The sequence below is a fragment of the Carassius gibelio genome, chromosome B19, assembly GCF_023724105.1.
Source record: "Carassius gibelio isolate Cgi1373 ecotype wild population from Czech Republic chromosome B19, carGib1.2-hapl.c, whole genome shotgun sequence".
In the NCBI taxonomy this organism is placed as follows: Eukaryota; Metazoa; Chordata; class Actinopteri; order Cypriniformes; family Cyprinidae; genus Carassius; species Carassius gibelio.
The window spans coordinates 11,200,086-11,227,732 of record NC_068414.1 but is presented as its reverse complement, the minus strand read 5'-3'; the positions used below and the strand labels follow the sequence as shown (position 1 = coordinate 11,227,732).

General features: G+C 38.2%; 1 protein-coding gene across 4 annotated transcripts; it reads right to left on the bottom strand.

Annotated features, from left to right (window-relative positions):
- On the bottom strand, window positions 1-24,814 carry LOC127979292 (mitochondrial ornithine transporter 1). Of its 4 annotated transcripts, none has more exons than XM_052584644.1 (8): window positions 24,556-24,814; window positions 24,422-24,492; window positions 23,991-24,107; window positions 23,564-23,822; window positions 19,526-19,666; window positions 18,795-18,970; window positions 18,453-18,611; window positions 1-711 (listed from the first exon to the last, which is right to left on the bottom strand). In XM_052584644.1, exons 1-8 carry the CDS (start codon window positions 24,585-24,587, stop codon window positions 590-592), a joined length of 1,077 nt encoding a protein of 358 aa, XP_052440604.1. In that variant the 5' UTR covers window positions 24,588-24,814; the 3' UTR covers window positions 1-589. The 4 variants fall into 4 exon arrangements, with proteins under 4 accessions (XP_052440604.1, XP_052440607.1, XP_052440605.1 ...); XM_052584647.1 differs by having other exon boundaries at window positions 4-711; window positions 23,991-24,073; window positions 24,556-24,570; XM_052584645.1 differs by having other exon boundaries at window positions 4-711; window positions 23,991-24,073; window positions 24,422-24,811.
- Window positions 24,815-27,647: the final 2,833 nt, after the last annotated feature.

The following is a 27,647-nucleotide window of genomic DNA, read 5'->3' as shown; positions in this document are numbered from 1 at the left end:
TGGACTACTTTGTGATATGTTTAACATGTTTTTGTCCCTTTGAAAGTTAATCAGTTTGGTCAGTGTGAACTGCCATTGTTTGGAAAGGAGCAGCATTCTATGGAGTTACAAATGTGCAGAAATTAAAAATAAATAACTAATAATAGGAAATAAAAACAAATACGATAATATAAATGAATGTGTTAATAAACAAATATAAAAATAAATAATTATCCTTAACATGGTAGTATTTGTAGTTCTTTAATACAACATAAATATTAATTTAATATCAATAGTATTTGTAAATAATTCCAAATATTTGATAAAACGCTTAAATTAATATTTAATTTCTAAATAAACAATTTTTAATCTTTAATATTTACTAAATATTTAATCATTTTTGTAAAGTGGTTGTATTTGTGTAGTTAAAGTCTAAGAGGTTGCAGCATAGAGAGTTAATTTTATAAAACATCAAAAACATTAAAATACAGTAAAATACAATATTGTTTGTTCACATATTTGTCAAACACAGGCCTTTTTAGCCTTTAAAGTTGTTCAGATATGTATACCAAGACATCACTAAGGATGTTCCAAAACGCAACCAAATGCACTAGAGGGCAAACTGTTGCATCATTATCTTGCGACTGACTTCATAGGCTAAAAAGAGAGCTCCATTGGCAGGAAATGTTCGGATCATAGTAGAGGTCAAACCGGAATACAGTGGAGCCACTCCTGCAAACAAGATGGCAGAATATAATCTGTCAGAAAATGCAATAGATTTTGTACAACATCTTTTCTTAGCAAAGTTTTGATCATGTTGATAATTTTAAAGGCCTTAAATTATCAGCTTTGTCTGTTTTGGGCACAGTAGGCTTTACTCTAAAGTAGGGTTAATTCAGAAATAAAATTTTCTGCTACATATACACATATATACACACACACACACACACACACACACACATATAAATATATATATATATATATATATATACACACACACACACACACACACACACACACACACACACACACACACACACACACACACACACAGGTGTTGGTCATATAATTAGAATATCATCAAAAAAGGTGATTTCACTAAAATTAAGAACAGGGATACCATGGTCCTTAAACGAGGTACTGGTGACTTTGGCACTGTGTGCAGGTGCCAAGTCCTGTTGGAAAATGAAATATGCATCTCCATAAAGTTGGTCAGCAGCAGGAAGCATGAAGTGCTCTAAAACTTCCTGGTATACGGCTGTGATGACTTTGGACCTCAGAAAACACAGTGGACCAACACCAGCAAATGAAACCCATATCTTGTATACGTCTCTGCATAGTGGTTCTTGAAGCACTGACTCCAGCTGCAGTCCACACAATCCTCTCCAGGGTGCGGTTATCCCTACTGCTTGTACACTTTTTTTTCTACCACAACTTTTCCTTTCCTTTGCCTCTCTATTAATGTGCTTGGACACAGAGCACTGTGAACAGCCAGCCTCTTTTGCAATGACCTTTTGTGTCTTGCCCTCCTTGTGCAAGGGGTCAATGGTCGTCTTTTGGACAAATGTCAAGTCAGCAGTCTTCCCCATGATTGTGTAGTCTACAGAACTAGACTGAGAGACCATTTGCATGCATGGGCTTATATTCCAAAGGAAAACAAACATTTCGATTAACATTTAATTTTAACATTCAGATATCAACTGTATCAGTATAGTACGACGTGAGGATACCCCCCCCCCAAAAAAAAGGTATCTGTGAGGATTTCTAGTGAGGATTTAGACCCTATCATAGTACTGAGATTGCTCTCCTTAGAGTTACAAATGACCTGCTCTTATCATCTGATCGTTGTTGTATCTCTCTATTAGTTCTATTGGATCTTAGTGCCATGTTTGACACGTTTGTTGTATTGACAACAACATTCCTTTGCATAGACTAGAACACTTTGTTGGAATCAATGGATGTGCATTACCATGGTTTAAATCGTACTTATATGAACGCCATCAATTTATAGCAGTGAATGAAGAGGTATCTTACTGATCACAGTAAGTACTGAAGTGCAGTATGGAGTACCTCAAGGCTCAGTACTAGTGCCATTAGTCTTCATGCTTTACATGTTACCCTTGGGAGATATCATCAAGAAACAAGGTATTAGCTTTCACTGTTATGCTGATGATATTCAGCTCTTTATTTCTTCACGGCCCGGCAAAATATACCAATTTGAATACCTAACGGAATGCATAGTCGATATAAAAAACTGGGTGACGAGTAATTTCTTACTGCTAAATTCTGAAAAAAACAGAGGTGTTAAATATAGGACCTAAAAACTCTGTATGTAATAACCTAGAACGCCATCTAAGACTCAATGGCTGCTCTGTCAATTCTTCATCATCAGTTAGGGAACCTAGGTGTGCTATTTTATAGCAATCTTTCCTTAGGAAGTCCCATTTCTACCATTGGTAAAACTAAATTTTTCCATCTCAAAATTATATATCTAAATTATGACCTATAGAGCACAGGTCATAATTTAGATACATATTTTTGTCAATGTCAAATGCAGAAATGTCAATCCATCCGTTTATGACCTCAATGTTAGACAACGAGTTCTTACTAGAACCAGGAAGTATGACCATGTATGACCATGTCTCTGTCAACAATTCACTGGCTTCCTATTAAATGTATAGATTTTAAAATATTGCTTATTACTTGTAAAGCCCTGAATGGTTTAGCACATGGATTGGCAAGTTCGATCCAAGAGAGCTGCAGTCCTGCACAATTCAGCTCCAACCCTAAAAAAAAAAAAAAAACTCACCTGCCTGTACCTTAGTAATCATGAATGGATTGATGAGCTTGTTCAGGTGTGTTTGATTAGGGTTGAAGCTGAACTCTGCAGGTCTGCGACTCTCTAGGACCGAAATTGCCTACCCCTGGTTTAGCACCTCAGTATTTGAACAAGCTCTTGTTACATTATAGTCCTCCACGTCCGTTGCAAACTCAGGAAATTTGATAATACCTAGAATATCAAAATCAACTGCGGGCGGCAGATCCTTTTCTTATTTAGCACTTAAACTCTGGAATAACATTGTTCGGAAGGCAGACACACTCTTGCAGTTTAAATCTTGATTAAAGATGATTCTTCTGCACAATCTTTGCTACAGCCTGAAATTGAACTACTGGTTTCGTCTGGTCAGTGGAGAACTGGCCCCCCAACTGAGCCTGGTTTCTCCCAAGATTTCTTCTCCATTCTGTCAGCGATGGAGTTTTGGTTCCTTGCCGCTGTCGCCTCTGGCTTGCTTAGTTGGGGTCACTTCATCTACAGCGATATCATTGACTTGATTGCAAATGATTTCACAGATACTATTTAAACTGAACAGAGATGACATCACTGAATTCAATGATGAACTGCCTTTATCTGTAATTCTGCATTATTGACACACTTTTTTCCTAATGAATGTTGTTCAGTTGCTTTGACAATCTGTTTTAAAGCGCTATATAAAAAAAGGTGACTTGACCAAAATTATAAAACAAAATTATTTATTTTGTATTGCAGTGCAGTAAGAAAACTATTTCGTTTTTCTTCACGTTAAATTTTATGCAACTCTTTAAACTAACGTACAATATCTGTAAGAATAACAATTTGGCTTTTATTTAAAGTATATCATTAACCAAACACATTATTTACTTATTTTATTTTATTACAGAGAAATACTGCATTATTTATAGAGTTTTCTTAAATTACATATAAATATATATAAATTTAAAAAAGTAAATTATGAAATCACCCCCAGATGGAGCAAATGAACAGATCTGCTTACACCATTAATCGCACCTTAAAAAGAGAGAGAGAGAGAGAGAGAGAAAAAAAAACATCATATTGCTGGCAGCAGAGGCTGCCACACACAAAAAAAATAATTTTAAAATGTAAATTTAAAAAAAATTACAAAATACAGCATCGCAAGGTTGTGGGTTTGATTCCCAGGGAACACATATTAGGTAAAAAAAATGTTTTAACCTCAATGCACTGTAAGTCGCTTTGGATTAAAGCGTCTCATAAATGCATACATTACATTTAAATTGTACAAATAAAAAAATAAATAAAAATATAGCTGCAAGCAGCAATAACGGGGCCAAGCACTACAGAAGCAAGCTTCAGACGAACGGCAGGAATGAGTAATTAAGACAGTTTTAAGATTATTTTAGGTAAAATGGCTTGAAAACAATAAACACAACAACTAGTAATCGGATTTATTGGCTTATCACGTGTAACCAATAGGTGGTGCTGTTACCAAATTAGTTTGGAATGGTCAGTGTGAGGTGTCGATTACACATACAAAGTTTGGTGCAAATATGTTAAAGCTTTGCAGAGATACAGCCTCAAATGAATTTTGGCACCCTTCCAGCAGATTTGTTGATGCGCTAAATGAGAACCGTTTCTTTAATTTTTAATCGTTAATTTTTGCTAACATGGTCATAAGATGATCCACGTCAAATTTGGTGAAAATCTGACTAACGGTCTAGGAGGAGTTCGAAAAAGTAGGTTTTCAACATTAATCAAAATGGCGGACAGGAAGTTCAGCCAAATAAGGAAAACTTTGTATCTATGTTCTCGGCTTGACCCAAGGAACCTAAAAAGACCACCGTAATGTCAATAGCCAGATTTATTCAAAAGTTATTAGCCTTTATGTAAATTGAGTTATTACTTTTGACCACTAGGTGGCGCTGTTTCAAAATAATTTGAGTACCTTCAGGGGATGGTGTTGTTGGCACATTCTGAGTTTCGGAATATAACACCAATGCATTTGATTAGCATAGCCTTTTATTTCACATAAGTGTATTGAAGTCAATGGGAATTTCATGTTTTGTTCTATTATAGCGCCACCAAGAGGCTCAGTCCCACCATTTTTTTTATGTGTCATCAGAGTGCGCCCATACATATGCGTGTCAATTTTGGTGAAAATATCTCAATTCACTTCAGAGTTATAGACATTTACATGAAAAAACACATAAAAATTGACTGACTCTTGACTTTGATTGAATATTACTACCCCTTACTATCAATGTTTTTGCATTAGGGCATTGGTGTATAGCTATCGACCTATGTTTCCTTCTTCTGACGGTGGTTTCGTCTCGATCAGACAAGCGGTTTCGAAGATATAGCCAAATGTTTTTTAAGCACTAAATCACAACGCTACACAAACCGTAAGGTGAATCCTAGCATGTTTGGTATCGTAGGACTCGGTAAGGTTTCAAGAGTCTAATTTGATGAGTCTCGTGAAAATAAGTTGACCACACCCAGAGTTATAAGCGTTTAAACAAAGAAGATCACCACTAGGTGGCGCTGTTTCGAAACTTCTCACACTCCTTCAGGACATTGTGCTGATGACCCATACCAAGTTTCGTAACAATCCGTTGCTGCGTTCTTAAAATACAGCATTTTAGCACAAAATTCAAAATGGCCGACAGTCAAAATGGCCGAGATGGTAAAATTGGATATCAGTCGACTCGGCATGTTGCCCTGAATCTAACAAGACCAATTTTATGATTTTTGGACAAACTGTTTAGAAGTTATGAGCAAAAATAGCAATTTTTCATATCTCCGGACCAGTAGGTGGCACTGGGCCGAAACGCAGCAAGTAGCCTCAGGTCATGCTTGTTATGACATGTACCAGGTTTGGTCTGAATACGATAAATCGTTGCAGAGATACAGCCTTGCGACTGTTTTTGTAAGCGTTATGTAAAATTTGTTTGAGCGTTTATCGAAAACAGTTTGACGAATCAATTTGATTTGCATAACTTTTGGTCAGCACTGCCTGAAGATAATCTGGTTCAATTTTCGTGTGAATCGGACAAACCGTCTAGGACGAGTTCGAAAAAGTAGGTTTTTTAAAAAATTCAAAATGGAGGCCATATTTCTATGACAGAAAATGACGTCATAGGATGCAATCGAATCGGCATGAGCTCAGGAATCAGAGGAAAAAAGATTTTTGTTGATTGGCCTTAGGGTTAAAAAGTTATTAACAAAATAAAAGTGAAACTTTGGACAGTTGGTGGCGCTAGAGGCAATGTCTTAGACCCACCAAAATTGGTGTACTTAATGTTGGCACTGTCCTCTATCAGAATGTCAAACCATTACAACTTTCCCGCATTTGGTTCTATGGGCTGCCATAGACTCCCAGTCGGAAGAATAATAATAATAAATATAGCTGCAAGCAGCAATAACGGGGCCAAGCACTACAGAAGCAAGCTTCAGACGAACGGCAGGAATGAGTAATTAAGAAAGTTTTAAGATTATTTTAGGCAAAATGGCTTGAAAACAATAAACACAACAACTAGTAATAGGATTTATTTGCTTATCACGTGTAACCAATAGGTGGCGCTGTTACCAAATTAGTTTGGAATGGTCAGTGTGAGGTGACGATGACACATACAAAGTTTGGTGCAAATATGTCAAAGCTTTGCTGAGATACACCCTCAAATGCATTTTGGAACCCTTCCAGCAGCTTCGTTGATGCGCTAAATGAGAACAGTTTCGTATATCGAAACGAAATCCATAACATTTTGCCAGCATGGTCTGAAGATGATCCACGTCAAATTTGGTGAAAATCTGACTAACGGTCTAGGAGGAGTTCGAAAAAGTAAGTTTTCAACATTAATCAAAATGGCGGACAGGAAGTTCAGCCAAATAAGGAAAACTTTGTATCTATGTTCTCGACTTGACCCAAGGAATCTAAAAAGACCAGCGTCATGTCAATAGCCAGATTTATTCAAAAGTTATTAGCCTTTATTTAAATTGAGTTATAACTGTTGACCACTAGGTGGCGGTGTTTCAAAATATTTTGAGTACCTTCAGGGGATGGTGTTGTTGGCACATTCTGAGTTTCGTAATATTACATCAATGCATTTGTTTAGTATTGCATTTTATTTCACAAAACTGTATTGAAGTCAATGATAATTTCATATTTTGTTCTATTATAGCGCCACCAAGAGGCTCAGTCCCACCATTTCTTTTTATGTGTGCTCAGAGTGAGCCCATACATATGTGTGTCAATTTTGGTGAAAATATCTCAATTCACTTCAGAGTTATAGACATTTATATGAAAAAGCACGTAAAAAATGACTGACTCTTGACTTTGATTGAATATTACTACACCTTACCATCAATATTTTGGCATTTGGGCATTGGCGTATAGCTATCGACCTATGTTTCCGAACTTCTGACGGTGGTTTCGTCTCGATCAGACAAGTGGTTTCGAAGATATAGCCAGATGTTTTTTAAGCGCTAAATCACAACGCTACACAAACCGTAAGGCGAAACCTAGCATGTTTGGTATCGTAGGACTCTGTAAGGTTTCAGGAGTCTAATTTGGTGAGTCTCGAGAAAATAAGTCGACCACACCCAAGGTTATAAGCATTTAAAAAAGGATGATCACCACTAGGTGGCGCTGTTTCGAAACTTCTCACACTCCTTCAGGACATTGTGCTGATGACCCATACCATGTTTCGTAACAATCCGTTGATGCGTTCTGAAAATACAGCATTTTAGCACAAAATTCAAAATGGCCGACAGACAAAATGGCCGAAATGGTAAAATTTGATATCAGTCGACTCGGCATGTTGCCCTGAATCTAACAAGACCAATGTTATGATTTTTGGACAAACTGTTTAGAAGTTATAAGCAAAAATAGCAATTTTTCATATCTCCGGACCAGTAGGTGGCGCTGCGCCGAAACGCAGCAAGTAGCCTCAGGTCATGCTTGTTATGACATGTACCAGGTTTGGTCTGAATACGATAAATCGTTGCAGAGATACAGCCTTACGACTGTTTTTCTAAGCGTTTCGTAAAATTTGTTTGAGCGTTTTTCGAAAACGGTTTGACGAATCAATTTGATTTGCATAACTTTTGGTCAGCACTGCCTGAAGATGATCTGGTTCAATTTTCGTGTGAATCGGACAAACCGTCTAGGACGAGTTCGAAAAAGTAGGTTTTTCAAAGAATTCAAAATGGCGGCCAAATTTCTATGACAGAAAATGACGGCATAGGGTGCAATCGAATCGGCATGAGCTCAGAAATCAGAGGAAAAAAGAATTTTGTTGATTGGACTTACGGTTAAAAAGTTATTAACAAAATTAAAGTGAAATTTCGGACAGTTGGTGGCGCTAGAGGGAATGTCTTAGACACACCAAAATTGGTGTACTAAATGTTGGCACTGTCCTCTATCAGAATGTCAAACCAAAACAACTTTCCCGCATTCGGTTCTATGGGCTGCCATAGACTCCCAGTCGGAAGAATAATAATAATAATAATAATAATAAATATAGCTGCAAGCAGCAATAACGGGGCCAAGCACTACAGAAGCAAGCTTCAGACGAACGGCAGGAATGAGTAATTAAGAAAGTTTTAAGATTATTTTAGGCAAAATGGCTTGAAAACAATAAACACAACAACTAGTAATAGGATTTATTTGCTTATCACGTGTAACCAATAGGTGGCGCTGTTACCAAATTAGTTTGGAATGGTCAGTGTGAGGTGACGATGACACATACAAAGTTTGGTGCAAATATGTCAAAGCTTTGCTGAGATACAGCCTCAAATGCATTTTGGAACCCTTCCAGCAGCTTCGTTGATGCGCTAAATGAGAACAGTTTCGTATATCGAAACGAAATCCATAACATTTTGCCAGCATGGTCTGAAGATGATCCACGTCAAATTTGGTGAAAATCTGATTAACGGTCTAGGAGGAGTTCGAAAAAGTAAGTTTTCAACATTAATCAAAATGGCGGACAGGAAGTTCAGCCAAATAAGGAAAACTTTGTATCTATGTTCTCGACTTGACCCAAGGAATCTAAAAAGACCAGCGTCATGTCAATAGCCAGATTTATTCAAAAGTTATTAGCCTTTATTTAAATTGAGTTATAACTGTTGACCACTAGGTGGCGGTGTTTCAAAATATTTTGAGTACCTTCAGGGGATGGTGTTGTTGGCACATTCTGAGTTTCGTAATATTACATCAATGCATTTGTTTAGTATTGCATTTTATTTCACAAAACTGTATTGAAGTCAATGATAATTTCATATTTTGTTCTATTATAGCGCCACCAAGAGGCTCAGTCCCACCATTTCTTTTTATGTGTGCTCAGAGTGAGCCCATACATATGTGTGTCAATTTTGGTGAAAATATCTCAATTCACTTCAGAGTTATAGACATTTATATGAAAAAGCACGTAAAAAATGACTGACTCTTGACTTTGATTGAATATTACTACACCTTACCATCAATATTTTGGCATTTGGGCATTGGCGTTTAGCTATCGACCTATGTTTCCGAACTTCTGACGGTGGTTTCGTCTCGATCAGACAAGTGGTTTCGAAGATATAGCCAGATGTTTTTTAAGCGCTAAATCACAACGCTACACAAACCGTAAGGCGAAACCTAACATGTTTGGTATCGTAGGACTCTGTAAGGTTTCAGGAGTCTAATTTGGTGAGTCTCGAGAAAATAAGTCGACCACACCCAAGGTTATAAGCATTTAAAAAAGGATGATCACCACTAGGTGGCGCTGTTTCGAAACTTCTCACACTCCTTCAGGACATTGTGCTGATGACCCATACCATGTTTCGTAACAATCCGTTGATGCGTTCTGAAAATACAGCATTTTAGCACAAAATTCAAAATGGCCGATAGACAAAATGGCCGAAATGGTAAAATTTGATATCAGTCGACTCGGCATGTTGCCCTGAATCTAACAAGACCAATGTTATGATTTTTGGACAAACTGTTTAGAAGTTATAAGCAAAAATAGCAATTTTTCATATCTCCGGACCAGTAGGTGGCGCTGCGCCGAAACGCAGCAAGTAGCCTCAGGTCATGCTTGTTATGACATGTACCAGGTTTGGTCTGAATACGATAAATCGTTGCAGAGATACAGCCTTACGACTGTTTTTCTAAGCGTTTCGTAAAATTTGTTTGAGCGTTTTTCGAAAACGGTTTGACGAATCAATTTGATTTGCATAACTTTTGGTCAGCACTGCCTGAAGATGATCTGGTTCAATTTTCGTGTGAATCGGACAAACCGTCTAGGACGAGTTCGAAAAAGTAGGTTTTTCAAATAATTCAAAATGGCGGCCATATTTCTATGACGGAAAATGACGGCATAGGGTGCAATCGAATCGGCATGAGCTCAGAAATCAGAGGAAAAAAGAATGTTGTTGATTGGACTTACGGTTAAAAAGTTATTAACAAAATTAAAGTGAAATTTCGGACAGTTGGTGGCGCTAGAGGGAATGTCTTAGACACACCAAAATTGGTGTACTAAATGTTGGCACTGTCCTCTATCAGAATGTCAAACCAAAACAACTTTCCCGCATTCGGTTCTATGGGCTGCCATAGACTCCCAGTCGGAAGAATAATAATAATAATAATAATAATAATAAGAACCGGAACAAAAACAATAGGTGCCTCGCACCTTCGGTGCTTGGCCCCTAAATATAGCTGCAAGCAGCAATTACGGGGCCAAGCACTCCACCGGCAAATTCAGGACCTAAACATAGCATGGAGCATCACACCAAATTCAACAATGAGCAATTACAACAATTTTAGGATGATTGTAATTGAAATGGCTGAAAAATCATAAATACAACCACTAGTAATAAGATTAAAAGGCCTATCACTTTTGACCAACAGGTGGTGCTGTATTCAAATCAATTTGGTGTTTTCTGTGTGAGATGACAATAACACACAAAAAGTTTGGTGTCAATATGCCTAAGCATTCTAGAGATACAGCCTCAAGTGTCATTTTGGCATTGTGCCTCAAATTTGTCGCTGTGGTATGCAAAAACGGTTTTGTCTATCGACACAAAATCCATAACTTCGTGTCAGCTCAGTCTGAAGATCATCTGATTCAATTTTGGTGAAAATTGGACTAACGGTTGATGAGGAGTTCGAAAAAGTAGGTTTTTAACATAAATAAAAATTGCCGACCGGAAGTTCAGCTTAATCTGGCATATTTGGTATCTATGTTGTCGGCATAAACCAGGGAATATTTTGAGGCCATTTTCATTGCAATAAGCTAATGCGTTTAAAAGTTATTAGCATTTTAATAAGTGTATTTATTAACCGTTATTGAATGGTTTATTACTCTTGACCAATAGGTGGCGCTGTTACCAAATTTATGTGGCATTGTCAGTCTGAGGTGGCGATGACACATACAAAGTTTGGTGCAAATATGTCAAAGCGTTGCAGAGATACAGCCTCAAATGCATTTTGGCACCCTTCCAACAAATTCGTTGATGCGCTTAATGAGAACCGTTTCATATATCGACACGAAATCCATAACTTTTTGCCAGCATGGTCTGAAGATGATACACGTCAAATTTGGTGAAAATCGGACAAACGGTCTAGGAGGAGTTCGAAAAAGTAGGTTTTCAACATTAATCAAAATGGCGGACAGGAAGTATGGCCAATATTCGCATAATTGGTATCAATGCTCTCGGCTTTACCCACAGAATATAGGGAGGCCATTTTAATTTTAATAGTCTAATTTATTCAAAAGTTATTAGCATTTATGGGATATTTAATTATAACTATTGGCCACAAGGTGGCGCTACCACCAAACTTTTTGAGTATCTTCAGGGTATGGAGCCAAATATTTTTGTAATTATTTGCGAAACGATACGATGATGCGTTCAAAAAATACAGCATTTTGAAACATAATTCAAAATGGCCGACGCCTAAAATGGCCGACACGGGAAAATTGGATATCAATCGACTCGACATGACGCACTGAATCTACAGAGACCAGTTTTGTAATTTTTGGCCAAACCATTCAGAAGTTATAAGCCAAAATATGCATTTTTCATATCTCCTGACCACTAGGTGGCGCTGTGTCGAAACACTGCAGGTAGTCTCAGGTCATGCTTATTATAACACACACCAAGTTTGGTCTCAATACGCCAAACCGTTGTGGAGATATAGCCTCACGTGTATTTTTGCGTGCTTTTCGTCATATTTTTTCACGTGTCATTCGAGATCGGTTGGACGAATCAACTTGAATTCCATAACTTTTTGCCAGCATGGTCTGTTGATGATCTGAGCCAATTTTCGTGAAAATCGGACAAACCGTCTAGGACGAGTTCGAAAAAGTAAGTTTTTTGAAAAGTTGAAAATAGCGAAAAAACTAAACCTTGCGATTTTTGAATTTTGGGGTTCATTCGACTTGGCTTGAGCCAAGGATTCAGAGGAAAAAAGAATTTCCATTTTCTGGCTTACGGTTCAAAAGTTATTAGCATACAAACATTGAAAGTTTGGACAAGTGGTGGCGCTAGAGAGTAGGAGTTAGAGGCTTCAAATTTGCTATAGTTAATGTTGGGACTGTCCTCTATCAGTGTGCCAAATTATACAACTTTCCCGCAAACGGTTCTATGGGCTAACATAGACTTGCGGCGGAAGAAGAAGAAGAAGAAGAAGAAGAAGAAATATAGCTGCAAGCAGCAATCACGGGGCCAAGCACTCCAACGGCAAATGTAGTAGCTAAGCATCGCATAAAGCATCACACCAAATACATTAATGAGCAATAACAGCAATTTTGGAATTATTGTATTTGAAATGGCAAAAAAAAAAAAAACACCAATACCACCTCTAGTAGCATGATTACTTGGTTTATCAAGCTTGACCAATAGGTGACACTGTTATAAAATCTATTTGGTGTACTCTGTGTGACTTTTCAATGACACACACAAAGTTTGGTGTCAATATGCCAAAGCATTCCAGGGATACAGCCTCAAGTGTCATTTTCTCATTGTGCCTCAAATTCGTCGATGTGGTATGCGTCAACGGTTTTGTCTATCGACTCAAAATCCATAACTTTGAATCAGTATAGCCTGAAGATCATTTGATTCGAATTTGGTGAAAATCGGACATACGGTTGATGAGGAGTTCGAAAAAGTATGTTTTCAACATATATCAAAATAGCGGACCGGAAGTTCAGCTTACCGTGGTATATTTGGTATCTATGTTATCGGCATAAGCCAGGGAATATTTTGAGCCCTGTTTCCTTCAAATAGGCTAATGCATTAAAAAGTTATTAGCATTTTAAAAAGTGTAATTACTCATGGTTAATGAATGGTTTATTACTCTTGACCAATAGGTGGCGCTGTTACCAAATTTATGTGGCATGGTCAGTGTGAGGTGGCGATGACACATACAAAGTTTGGTGCAAATATGTCAAAGTGTTGCAGAGATACAGCCTCAAATGCATTTTGGCACCCTTCCAGCAAATTCGTTGATGCGCTAAATGAGAAACGTTACGTATATCGACACAAAATCCATAACTTTTTGCCAGCATGGACTGAAGATGATTCACGTCAAATTTGGTGAAAATTGGGCTAACGGTCTAGGAGGAGTTCGAAAAAGTAGGTTTTCAACATTAAGCAAAATGGCGGACAGGAAGTAAGGCCAATTTTCACATTATTGGTATCAATACTCTCGGCATGACCCACAGAATATAGCGAGACCATTTTAATTTTAATAGACTAATTTATTCAAAAGTTATTAGCATTTATGTGATATTTCTTTATAACTATTGGCCACAAGGTGGCGCTGCCACCAAACTTTTTGAGTACCTTCAGGGCATGGAGCCGAATATTTTTGTAATTATTTGCGAAACGATACGATGCTGCGTTCAAAAAATACAGCATTTTGAAACATAATTCAAAATGGCCGACGCCTAAAATGGCCGACACAGGAAAATTGGATATCATTCGACTCGACATGACTCACTGAATCTAAAGAGACCAGTTGTGTGATTTTTGGCCAAACCATTCAGTAGTTATAAGCCAAAATATGCATTTTTCATATCTCCTGACCACTAGGTGGCGCTGTGTCAAAACACTGCAGGTAGTCTCAGTTCATGCTTGTTATAACACACACCAAGTTTGGTCTCAATATGCCAAACCGTTGCCGGGATATAGCCTCACGTGCATGTTTGCGTGCTTTTCGTCAAATTTGTTTACGTGTCATTCGACAACAGTTGGACGAATCAACTTGAATTCCATAACTTTTTGCCGGCATGGTCTGAAGATGATCTGAGCTAATTTTCGTGGCAATCGGACTAACCGTCTAGGACGAGTTCGAAAAAGTAGGTTTTTCGAATAATTGAAAATAGCGAAAAAACTAAACCTTGCGATTTTTGAATTTTAGGGTTCATTCGACTTGGCCTGAGCCAAGGATTCAGAGGAAAAAAGAATTTCCATTTTCTGGCTTACGGTTCAAAAGTTATTAGCATACAAACATTGAAAGTTTGGACAAGTGGTGGCGCTAGAGAGTAGGAGTTAGAGGCTTCAAATTTGCTATAGTTAATGTTGGGACTGTCCTCTATCAGTGTGCCAAATTATACAACTTTCCCGCAAACGGTTCTATGGGCTGCCATAGACTTGCGGCGGAAGAAGAAGAAGAATAATAATAATAACGCCAACGAAAACAATAGGTGCCTACGCACCTTCGGTGCTTGGCCCCTAATAATAATAACGCCAACGAAAACAATAGGTGCCTACGCACCTTCGGTGCTTGGCCCCTAATAATAAGAACGCCAACAAAAACAATAGGTGCCTCGCACCTTCGGTGCTTGGCCCCTAAAAATCTTACATGCTTCCTGAATTATTAGACAAATTACTTCACAAAATGGTCCAATGAAAAAAAAAAAAAAGGTAAAATATAGTAATTCACATAGAGTGCAAAAATCTTTAAAGAAATTACAAGACAAGAAATTAAAGACAAGGGTCCAGAGCCCAGCTATATCAGACATATTGCTCCATCATGATAACATCCAACTGTATTATTTTCAATAAAACTTCTAAACCCCTGTTAATTCTCAATGAGAACATCTGTATGAAAGAAGTCAATCTAGTAATAAGTGAATCAATCTTTTGGAGTGGTTTAATCATCCTCTGCTAAGAAGTTGAGAGATCTGTGGGAGTTGGATATAAATAGTTTCTGTAGAGTTGTGTGGATTTCCATTGTGCTGCAGAGAAGAGCCTGTTTGGCCCATTATGGACCAAAACATAATCTTGCTGTTATGTGGCATGTTACTTTATTTAAAAGCAATAACTGTGTAATCACTAACACAGTGATTTCTATATATACATCAGCTCATGAATGTGTGTTGATATATTTTACAATAAAGTAGTACAATGAAGTAATAATTCAGGTACCTGTAAATCAACAGTTATTTAATGTTTGCAGTACAATTTTTTGCACTTTATTTGAATTAGGATATTTTACCTTAATTTTATGTTTTTGTTTTTTTTGGCTGACAGTTATTGAACAATTTTTTATCTTTTCATTTTAAATTGAAGGTATTTGTAATATTACAGGAAACCACTGTATTTATTTATTTATCTTTTGCAGTGTACTTTTTTAGCAAGTTAAGGTATTTTAGTGTCTCTTTACTGTGAATTACATTACAAGCTATTGAAATTCCATCTTACTTTCTGGCTAAATATCAGCACCTAATTTCTAAATATGCACACTTAAAGGGGGGGTGAAATGCTCGTTTTCACTCAATATCCTGTTAATCTTGAGTACCCATATAGTAGTACTGCATCCTTCATAACTCCAAAAAGTCTTTAGTTTTATTATATTCATTAGAGAAAGTCTGTACCGATTTTTCCCGGAAAAACACGACCGGCTGGAGGCGGAGCTAAAGAATCACGAGCGCCAGTAAGCTTTTGCGTTGAGAGCGTTTGGAAGCTGTGACATTGAGGAAAAAACCATCATCCAAAACAAACCATGGCTAACAGTCAGATTCAGCGTATATTTATGATCCAGAATCAGATCCAGAGGCTGAAACTGAACGAAAGCAGCAGCAGCAACGTCTCGCTCCGAGCGGGGCTCAAACCCGGGTCTCCGATGGGAGGGGACGCACTAACAAGGAGGCAGAGATATTTTAAGCAGTTTTACTCACCGCCTGCGGTTCCAACACACGATCGTGACCCTTTTTCGTTGGGATTGCATCATCCTTAAGAAATAAACGATATCCAAATCCGTCGTCAAACTGGGCCTTGTTTGTAAAACAAGCATCTTCGAAATGCAGAGAACAAACACAAACACTTGCACAACTCCGTTGATGCTCTGTAAAAATAAACTCCATCCACTGGTCCCTTAATGCTGTTTTTCTTTGGTAATCTGTGCAGGGTTGTCTTGCCCTGGCAACCAAAAACACACTTCTTTTGTGACTTTTCGCGACGCTCTCGCTCTGATCAGTGAACTGTCTGTGCTGCTCAGCCTCGCTATACAGGAGCGCGCGCTCTTCCGGCAGAAGTGCCCTAGGACCCATATAAGGAAATTCCGCTCCATCTAACGTCACACAGATCCATACTCGAAAAACACTTTCCGAAACTTGTGACAAACCGGAAGAGGTATTTTTGGAGCAGAAATACTCCTTCAAACGTACAACTTAATTTTTGAAACTTTTCGAAGCATTTCATAATGTATATTTCATTCAATATTTAAAAGTAGAGCTGGTAAGCGATACAATTTTTTCTTTAATTACTTACAAGATGTTGTGATTAATTAATAAAAGTAAATCACACATCATATTTGGAGAAATTACTACCAAAAGATAGATTGTTTGATAAAATGTATTACATGTAGCCAACTGTTTTGGACCATGTGAGTAAATGATGACAGAATTGTTGGTTGGTTTTTGGTTGGGTGAAATATAACTTTAATAATTTATTTTCTTAATTTGATTATTATTACTATGAAAATATTACATTATTTCTTTAATGAAATGATACTCCAAACAATAAACTAAAACTGCAAGTAGGTGGTGGTAAATATTGTTATATTTTATTAATTCGTTACCATTACTGAAAGTTAAATGCGGTGCGTTACTATGCATTGATTTAATAAACTATGCAATCCGAACGCACCCCTGGCTCACACAGCGAGTGAGCAGGTGGGTTAATGACGAGATAAGTGATTATGATTGGCTAAGGCAGAGTCATGTTTCATGGTAGCCAATCAGAGCCAGTGTTTTTACACACATGCCGGCACACGCGCCAGCGGCACCAAACACACAAACATGCAACAGCACAGATGCGCAGCAGCAGCAGAAATGGTGAGTCAGGAGCAATCCGATGAAAAGTTGGCATTTTCAAGGTGGAAATAGAAGCACTACTTCAAATTCATTGTGGTCAAAGGCAAGAATGTGCATGTAATGTGTGACGCATCTACAAAGCTAGTGGCCAAAAACACTTTTCTTACAAATATAAAGATAATACTTGAAGTGCAGGATAAAACTCTTGCTGTCTTTTGACGTGCAATAAATATCGAATGTTATGTACGAACACCTGTCTTTTCTACTCATTTCAACTGACTTGTGAAAACTGCTAAAACTGCAAAAAAATATATATATATTTGACATATAGTAACTTTCTTTTTTTTTTTTTTTTTTAAGAGTAACACAAATAGTTACTTTCCCTGGTAATGAGTTACTTTTATTGTAGAGTAATTCAGTTACTAACTCAGTTACTTTTTGGAACAAGTAGTGAGTAACTATAATTACTTTTTTAAATTAACGCTCCCAACAGTGTTCATGAGTGAAGTAAAGGGTTCTTTATGAATGGTTCATTGAATCATTAGGCTTGTTCGACTTGAAGCGGATCATTAGAGAGCAGACGACTCCTTGTGCTTTTGAATCGCTCCCACAGTACTTTGTCATACATACATACAGCCAACATGACTATGGCCAATGGTTCAACGTCACAAATGGTTCACCAAATTCGTTCAAAACATGGATTAAGAAATGAAATGCCGCTGCGAGTTGCTTGGAGATGAACAGTTCTGCTTTGTCTCTAACCTCTGATTGGCAAAATTTTGCAAAACGGACAACATTTGTGTTTAAAATAACAGAATATTAACTTCTTAATGAACTGTTGTCATCATAAGATGAGCATCACATTTGTGGTCGTGTGATATTGCACGTACAACTTGTGTGATATTTCTTAACTATGTGATGTAAATATGAGACACAAATGGGCCTTTTGCCCCATATCATGAATTTCAGGGATAATTACAAGCCCCCATCACACAGTAAGTTGTTTCTCTGCCTCATATTAGTCATCAATCGAGTGTATGAAATGGCAGATGATCCACACAGGTCTGGGGCGGGGCAACTGCGTCAAATGCGTTAATAATTTTAACGCATTATTTTTCTCCATAATTAATCTAATTAACACGTTAAATTACCATCCCTACTTAAAAGATATTAGCACAAAGTGACTATTTTCTCAATACTGGTATACTGTGCAGTTTTGCGCTCATCAAAGTATCATGCTTTTAGCCTAGGTAACGGTAAACTTTATTTAAACAATAAGTTGAGTTTCCCGTGTCGAGAATTTATCAATCATCAAGACGGACAAGATGTTACATACAGTATGGCACTAGGTTTTGAAACAAAGATAAATACTGAAATCTCACCCTCATTTCGTAAAATCCCCATAAGAGTCTTGAGGAAGCCTTCCTGTTTCCCTGCTAAAGACAGAACCTGGATGCGAGACTTCACACAGTCTATGGGGTACACAACCAACCACAGACAGGCACCGCCAAAACCACCACTGATCATCAAGGGCACAACACCTGTCAGAAACAGAGGAGAACTTCCTGTTCATAGAGAAGAATCATCCTAGAGGTTCTGTTCCACAGAAGAATTAAGTTAATGAAAAAGCAGCTTGGACATTCTTAAAAAATCATTTTTTGCAATGACATTAGTATATTGTGCCACAATTATTATTTTTTTAAGTGGCCTTCCCATGGACTGACCTATGTGCTCTTTGTCTCTTCCCATGTGTTGGGCAAACATTGAGCGGCTGAGCTCATATCCTCCAAAGAAACAGAAGTATCCAGGTATCTCACGGACTATAGTGGTGGTGAGACCCTGATAGAAGCCCAGAGGTCCGTTTGTCCGTAACACATTTTTCACAACAGACCACACCGTGCTGAAAGAGAGCAAGGAATTTCAGCAAGATCCAAACTACTGGTGAACTATGATTTCCCATCATATTTGTCCGAGTTCAGTGGCTTTATAGGCACACTGAATTTAGGAACTGTAGATGCCTTCATCCAACATTAGCCCCTTAAGGGGTTAACTTGCCCAAAAATGTAAATTCTGTCATCATTTACACACATACATATAATTCCAAACCTGTATGTGGAACAACAAACAAATAAATAAATAAAACGTCTGGTAACCACATGGGGGTAAGAAAATGATGACTGGTAAAAACAGGAATTCAGGGAATTCTCAAGGCCTGTCAAAACCTGTGCATAAAACAAATGCTTGCATAAGAAAAACAAGAGTCTGCTTTAAAAAGCATTTTGATCTTTTATTTTAATTATGACATTATTTCCATTGTCTTATCTTGTAAAATAAAAGCTATCATCATGGTAGTACTTGTTATTGATTTATTTATATATTATACTCTGTGTGCGTGTATAGAAAACAAATATGACTTGAATAACAAATATATATTTAAAAAGAACCATAACCAGACCTTTTCTGTCCACTGGCGATCTTGCCGGATGCCTCCATTTCATGCATGGCCTGCAGCCGACATTTAACCAGTTCAGTGGGGCATGAAGCCAGAGAGGAGAAGATTGACGCAACAGAGCCTGAGCAGGCCTTCTGAACATCACTGAAACACACATTACATCTAATAATCACACACACTGCTGAACTTCAGGAAAGGTCACACTGACAGCGTTTTTATAGTTCATGTATCATTTCACGCTAATATGAATCACTGCATATGACTCAAGATATAAAACCATTTCAAGAAAACCATTTCGAGTCAATGGTAACACCAAACAAAAAACAAACTACATTGTTACCTTTTCTGGAGAAAATCTAATTTAACACTGCATCGTGAAATTAAGAGGATTAATAACTTAAGTATGACCATTATTAATTAGTGGACAAATTGTAAAGATGTAACGGAGATAATTTTTTATGTATTTAACATTTTTGTCACTTTTTTCACACCTTTTTGTTCACAATAGAAGTACAGGAATGAAATGAAGATCTTCAACAGAAATCAAACCGGACATGACAGTGTCCCCCTCACCAGGCACCTGGAAGAGCCAGAGGAATGGGAATCCACAGTGGAGATTTAGGAATTGCTGACCATGAAAGAGCCGGGTAATTGGAGGTGTCTGCGCCTGAGGGTTGGGTCTTTTCAGATTCCACAACTCCAAAGACTGTGGTGGATCAGGAGACTGTGACTGTACTGGTGGAGCCAGCTGAGAAGAACCGGAGGAGAAAGAGGACCGTGGCAGAGTCAAAGAAGGATGACCAGTGGCCCAGGACAAAACCATCAAGGCTATTAAGGGTCAAGGAAGGGTCAAAGTCAAAAAAATTAATAAAAATGGACAGAACCGGTAAGTCACTAGAGCTGGATGGGACCAGAAGAGAAGGAAGTGCTTTAGGGGTAGGACCTAAACCCACTAGGTCTATAAGCTCTGGCTCCTGGATAGATTGGGGGGTAGGTGATGGCTCTGGGATGGACTGGGTGAAAGGCGCTGGCTCTAGAACAGAGTAAGCTGAGGGTCCATGGTGGCTGTGGCCAAAGGCTAGAGTCTGTGTAGAGCATGGTGTTGGCCTGGGGTCCATTGCAGGTGCGATGAATGGCTGGGGGGGATCAGGGAGAAAACCCAGGGTCTGGGAAGCCAGTGATTGTGATCCTCATCAACCTCACCAATGGTGAATGGGGGATTAGCTTAACTGTTGAGACAAGGATTTAAAGGCAAAATAAGTAATTTTTTGCCACTAGAGTGCGTATTCAAAATAAACAAAGAAACAAAGGTGTAGTTTGATGATGCTGTGACTGAATGTTGAATCATGGGAGTTGTCATCCTTACAGCTGATGCAATTGGACGGGCCTCATAAATCATGTTCATGGGTGAGCTGATGATTTATTAACACAGTAGAATGAAGCAGGGTGAGGCTGAACGCCGTCGAAGCGAAACGAAGCCGCTGAATCAGTGTGACACACGGCTCAAAAGCAGCGGAGCTTTTATTAACGCCACAGTCGACTGCTTTTCCGTTCCTTCCGTTCGTGCATATGCAGGGGGAAAAAAGCTGTTTTATCATACTAGATACATTTAAAAGTTCTGTTATTATTCTAATCTGAGCGGTAGTCATTGGTCTATTAATATGAACAAAATATTGAAGCAAAAGAGCATGATTCTGTGTCATACTGTATCTTTAATGGGTTTCTCCAGCATGTGGACAAGCACTAAGAAATAAGGACCAAAATGTTTTTATGACATAGTATTGTGGTTATATAATTTTTTTTCCCCATTCATGTTAATGTACAAACTTTGTTCAACGTTTTGGTGTGTTTCTGTGGTCAGTTTTGTCTGTTCATCTAGATCATTTGTGGGGTCAGGCATTGATGTTGGACGAGAAGGCTGTCTATCAATCTCTGTTCCAGTTCATTCCAAACATATTCACACTGAACTCATCTGACCATGACTTAATGGGCCTTACCTTGCGCACTGGGGCACAATCAAGCTGTAATAGAAAATGGCCCTTTCCCAGCTATTCCCACAAATGTGTAAACACAGCATTCTCCAAAATGTCTCAGTAGAGCAAGACATTAACACATTCTTTCACTTGAAGTAAGAAGCCTAGCCCAACCTTTAAGAAAAAAAGAATCACATACCACTGCCCATCTTCCATCAAACTTTACAGTTGGCATAATGCAGTCAAGTGACATTCTCCTGACATCCCCCAAACAGAGAAGCTTTATTGTCACAGAACATGTTTCCACTCCCCCCGAATCCAGTGGTAGCGTGCTTTACTCCAGCTGATGCGTGCCATTGTACTTGGTGATATGAGGCTTGCATGCAGCTGTTTGGCCATAGAGACCCAATCCATGAAGTTCCCGCTGCACAGTTTTTATGCTGATATTAATGCCAGAGGAGATTTGGAACTCTTCAGCTATGGAATCAGTAGAGTATTGCTGACCTTTATGCACCATATACCTCAGCACTTGGTAAACCCTGCTCTGGGACTTTAACGTAGACTAACCATGTTCCATACAGGTGACGTTTTACCGCCGAATGCAGAATAAATAATTACAGTTCGTACATAAACTATATATCTGTGTCATCCTTATGTTTCTCTCTTTCACCCCCGATCTAAACAGAGACCCATCCGCTGTTTGTTTCAGTAAGATTTGAGTAAGTTTGCTTGTAGCGCCCACTGCGCTTGAAAATGGACGGTGGGGAAGATTTACTTCAAAAATTCAGACAACTAGAGCAGCAAAATAAATTGTTAAATATGTTACCTTTTGTTGAATATCCGCTTTGAAATGGGAATGTTTAATCATCGATTGCGGGCGATAACCACTTAGCGCCACCCTCACCTGAGACAGACAGCAGAGATCTCTTACTTTATGAAGGTTTCACATTGGTTAACCTTTTTATTTTATTAATCAGTGCAAATTATTTGCCCTTCTCGTCTTCTGCATCTTCAGAAAGATATGGAAATTATGTTCACTAACCTTTCACAAGTTTCATGCTTAACTCATGTCATATTTAATATCACGACACAATCATGCCTAACCCGCATGCGCCCTTTATTAAAGCAGCAAATAACTTGTATTTTAATCAAATAAAAAGGTACTAATCTTTGATATTTATTGAAATTATGTTTTTTGCAGTTAAAATAAATAAACGGTTCACTTTTGATCAGTTAAATGTCAATTTTCGCAGATAAAATCAAGTAATGAGCGCTGTACGGAACACCATTATAAGCCTGTACGGAACACCGTTAACCCCTATCATCTTCCATACACTGTCGGAGGTGGTACTTTTCCCAGGTTTTCTCAAAAACTATTGGTCCTAAAGACATCAATCTAAGTGTAGACTGTATAATAAGTATCCCCCCGGAGAATGAGCGCACAAGCATGCTTGTATGTCTTTCAACAATGGAGGAGTGGCCACTGGCGTGCGGTGAGTGGCGAAGTGTACGGAACATGGTTAGTCTACGTTACATGGTCTTCTGCTTCATGGCTAAGTTGCTGCTGTTCCTATACACTTCCAATTTATAATAATAGTAATAATAATAATTATAATAATTTGCAGTTGACTGTGTGATGAAATTTTAACTGATTTATTGAAAAAGTGGCATCCAAACAAACTATTCTTCAGAATTTTTTCTGCAAGTTTGTTATGCAGAATGTATCTAGGTGCACACCAGTGGCAATGCGTTTTGAAACATTTCAATTCATTAGGCTAATTAAAAGAGGTGTGTCCCAATTATTTTGTCCATACAGTGTATATGCAGTATACCACTGTTATTTTATTTATATATTTGTTATTTGATAAGGCAACATAACATTTACAATATGCACATTTTACTTTTATTTTGGGGGCCTTTGAGTCACTGCTATATACTTATGATGCTGTTTTGGTAATTCATTTCTATGATAGATTTTCATAGTTTTAGTGCTTAAGAGTTTCATATTCAATGGGACTATGGTATGTCTTATTCTTATTTGTGGCACTTTACTGTAATGATACCTCACCTGAGTTCTGTGCATTGGTCCAGTCCTAAAACAAAGCGCACAACATTTTGGCAGAAGCCGTAGCTCATGAAGAGCACAGCATTTTCAGCAATGTTGGCAATGAGGGCAGGTGTGGTGCCCTGATAGAGCCCTCGCAGTCCAACCTGTTTATAGACCGAGACGAAGCAGTGGACAAAGCCTCTGTACAAGCTTGGGAAAGTCTGCATCTTCACCTTGGCTGTATCAAAGGGCTGCCCGCTTAGCACACATGCAATCCCACCTGAAAAAGACAGAAGAGAGGAAACAGTGTAGAACATGCCTGAATGTTTTTACAAATTCCCATTATAAAGCAAAATGTATGAGTATGGGTCACCATACTTAGCTGTATGTCACGTCACTTTCAGTTATTAATGTAGACACCAGGAAATGAACAATACAAGTCTGTTACCACATGCTCCAGCGGACAGATCAATGATGGCCTGAGTGACAGGATGTGGAGCCATAGTTAACTTCTTCAATACTGCATCACTTCTTGTAAAATAGAGGACAAAAGATACGTTTTGTCCTGGTCCCACACATCCAAAATGCGTAGCAGCATACAGTATCACAAAAAAAGTAAAGAGAAAAAAATTCTCACAGACCATACGTTAGAACATGGTATTGTTTATATCTGATGTGTGAGCTCTTTATTTATAGATTTAGAGGGAATCCCCAATGAGGGGTAAAGAGACCCTCTGAGCCCAAACACTCAAAAACGTAACCTCCTCATGTGCCAACATTCACATGACAAGAACAGAATGTCTTAGGAACTTTAAACTCATCTACTGCAATGTAAATGTGTTCTGCATGACCGCAAAGAGCAGGTATTCTCACACTCACCGTCCTCCTTATGGACAACTGTCTGACACTTCAATAATGTGCTTGGTTGAAGAGCATCAGTACAAACCTTCCTGTGAAAGAGGTACTCTTTAATACTGACGAAAAACACACCTGAAGCCAGTACTAACACTCACACTTCCTCGATCAGCTCCACGTGTGTGGACATGTTAACACACGCAGTGCATGGGCGTGTAAAGCCGAGTTTGGCATGCTAGACCGAGACCTGTCGGCGATTCAAAATCATGCTGTGTTCTAAAAGCATGAAAAGTGTTCTAACTGAAAACTACATCGGTGATGACCGACAGCCAATGATAGAGAGCAAGACGGGGAGCTCGGGGAGGAGTTACAGACCACAATATCAGCAAGCATGGCTCGCGTCTCACCAATCATTTCCTCTTCCATATTCTTCTTTTCTTTTTTTCTTGTTTGCAAACTTCTTCTTTTTCGTCTTTTACGGCGGATCGCAGACTTTAAGTGCATTACCGCCACCTATTCCTCTAATGGACAATTGACACTCTAACTCGATTCAAATTATATTAATTAATATTTCTACCTGAATTTAATAAATAATTAATTTAAAACTGCCCTCCCTTTTTCTCTATTTCATTCTTCAGTTAATTTCATTCAATTATATATTCCCTACAGTACATTCAGGCCCGGGGTGGGTAATCGGAAGAACTGGGAGAACATAATTCATCTATAATGTATTACAGTTTATAAGTAACTTGCACAACACTGTTGATAACAAAACTCAAGCTTGATCTGCTGTCTACGAAGCCCATTGAGTCAGGACAACTTGGAGGTTTTCTTGTTAATGTGCACAGAGAAGGAAATCCACATGTCTATAAGCAATGACACGGTAATGAATAAAGTGGCTGAAACCAGTGCACTTCCTGGGCGGCTACTGATACTGTTGGTGCTATTCGCAATGTAACCGTAAACTTTACTGTGACTTGAACTGTAAAAAAATGTTCAATACGTCTCTTTGTGGAATAGTGGGAAACATTTAATTTATCAACCTATCCTTGTGGAATAGTAGAGTATTTTTTGTTAACTTCTCAGCTTAAGTGAATGATTATTTAACCTTTTACATTATTTGTTGAACTATGGTATTAATAAAAACTATAGTAAGAGCTGAACTAATTTATTTATCCAATTTGTAAAAAGTGCTAATTTGGAATTTCACCATGGAAAAAGAGGACCGGTCTTGGGCCTGAAACTCCCGGGCTGAAAAGTGGCCCCACTCCGGCCCTGAGTACATTAGAGCATGTTCAACTGTTTCCCTACCGCCACATACCTCACATAGCCCTGTTGGGTGTTTCTTTATTAGATGCATTGTATTATTTAATATTGTATTACACAAGTCGTAACCTTGTGATTATGTTCTCCTCCGCTCTGCTCTTACCTGATTGTATTCCCTTCCCCACTATTGGCTGTATTTGATAAATGTTTGCCCTTGGAATCTGTGTCCCAATGCTTCTGCCATTCTTTCCAAATGTTCTTAGATTTCAGTTCAGACCCACTGAATGGAATCTGAATATCAACATTCTCTTGTTCTACTGCTTTTTTTTGCTAGTTTATCTGCTTCTTCATTTCCACTCAACCCGATGTGAGCTGGAACGCACAAAAAATTTACAATTATACCATTTTGCTGTAATGAATATAGTTCTTGCATAATTTCTATTATCATCTCTTGTCTTGTTTTCTGACTTCTGCTCATTTAAACTTATTAGAACTGCACTAGAATCTGAACATACTATTGCCTTGGAACTTCACTAATACACCTCATTGCCATAATTATCGCAAACTATTATTTCTCCTGTATTTACTGACAGACAATCTGATATTCTGTTTTTCTTTCCCACTTTTATCTTGGATACTACAAATGCTGATCCCACATACCCTGTTCCTGAGTCTTTTGAAGCATCAGTGAATATATGCATAAATGTCTCATGTTGTCAATGTAACCATGGACCATGAGCAGGAAATGAGATACTACGTCCTCTAGGGGTTGCTATGAGAAAACCTCATCATGACCCGTGTCTGAAGCATACATTGAAAAAACACCAACGAGTTGTTCGGCTACAGCCTCTGACGTCAATACCGGCACGACAATAAACAGGCACAGGGAGAACACGTCATTCTCTTCTCCGTCTTCCCTGACTGATCTGTTTGAAGCGTGCTGATTACACACATGGTATGGTCATGTTGTGGGGTGTTCCCCAAAGCGTCCTCCAACGAAGCATATCGTTCTTTCGAGGAACCATGGTTATATGTGTAACCTGAGCCCTTTTTTTAATTTTAATGATTGAATTACACTTTAAATGTAAGTATTGGGTTTTGACTTAGTTTAAAAAAATAATAATAATAAATATAAAGTGGTTAAATGTTGACTTATATCTTACCAAAATGCAGTTTTATGAAGTTTGTTCCATTGTACATAATTATGTACATAAATGAACCATTGTGAACTTTTTCAGTTTTGAGTCCTGTCTAGATTTATGCAGTTGAATTTAAAAAGTCCACTTACAAACGGCACTGCTGCTCATCAATGGCAGCTATCACATTTGCTAAGCAACAAGAAAAGGCGTGAGCCCTTCCGAAGCAGCTGTAGTTAGTAACTATTTTTTATATTCTAGCAATACACTTTGTTCTTTTCATTTGCAAAATAACAAAGTGGTGGAATGTGGTGAAATCCATTCCTTAAGTATCCGCATACAAATGAGAAGAGAGTGTTTTTCTTTTCCTCACAGGAGAGCACTACAAAAACATGGTCTTTTACAATATGATGCACTGTTGTACATTAAGATCCACAACATTATATAAGGTATCTTATACAGTATAATAATTTTTAAAGGTGTAAAATTATGTGCACGTAACTTTGAGATTCTGCCATGACCATGTGGGAAATTGTGGACTTGAGTGCAATTAGGATGTGCACCCGCTGGGGTGCAAACCACAACTTTACCACCTGCTCATTGAGATAAGGACAGAATGGACTTCTTCCTGGAGGCAGCCAGGTGGCATGTTCCACTGGAGCATCACTTCTTCGTTGCAGGACAGGACCTTTGATTTAAAATAGTCAATTTTTAATTCAAGAGCTGCCCAGACATGTTTAATCCTCAAACAATTCATGCACCTATCATGCAACAACTGCTCTGAGATTGGCAGAGATACCACAAGAGGCATCAGTGACAAAGCACCTCAGTGACCGCCCCAAGCACCA

Coding starts and splice junctions, on each gene's coding strand:
- LOC127979292 (XM_052584644.1), bottom strand. CDS start 24,587: ATGTCCACACACGTGGAGCTGATCGAGGAAGT. Junction 24,108..24,421: donor AGTTGTCCATAAGGAGGACG/GTGAGTGTGAGA, acceptor GTGTGGGACCAG/GACAAAACGTATCTTTTGTC. Junction 18,612..18,794: donor AAGAGACAAAGAGCACATAG/GTCAGTCCATGG, acceptor TGTTTCTGACAG/GTGTTGTGCCCTTGATGATC.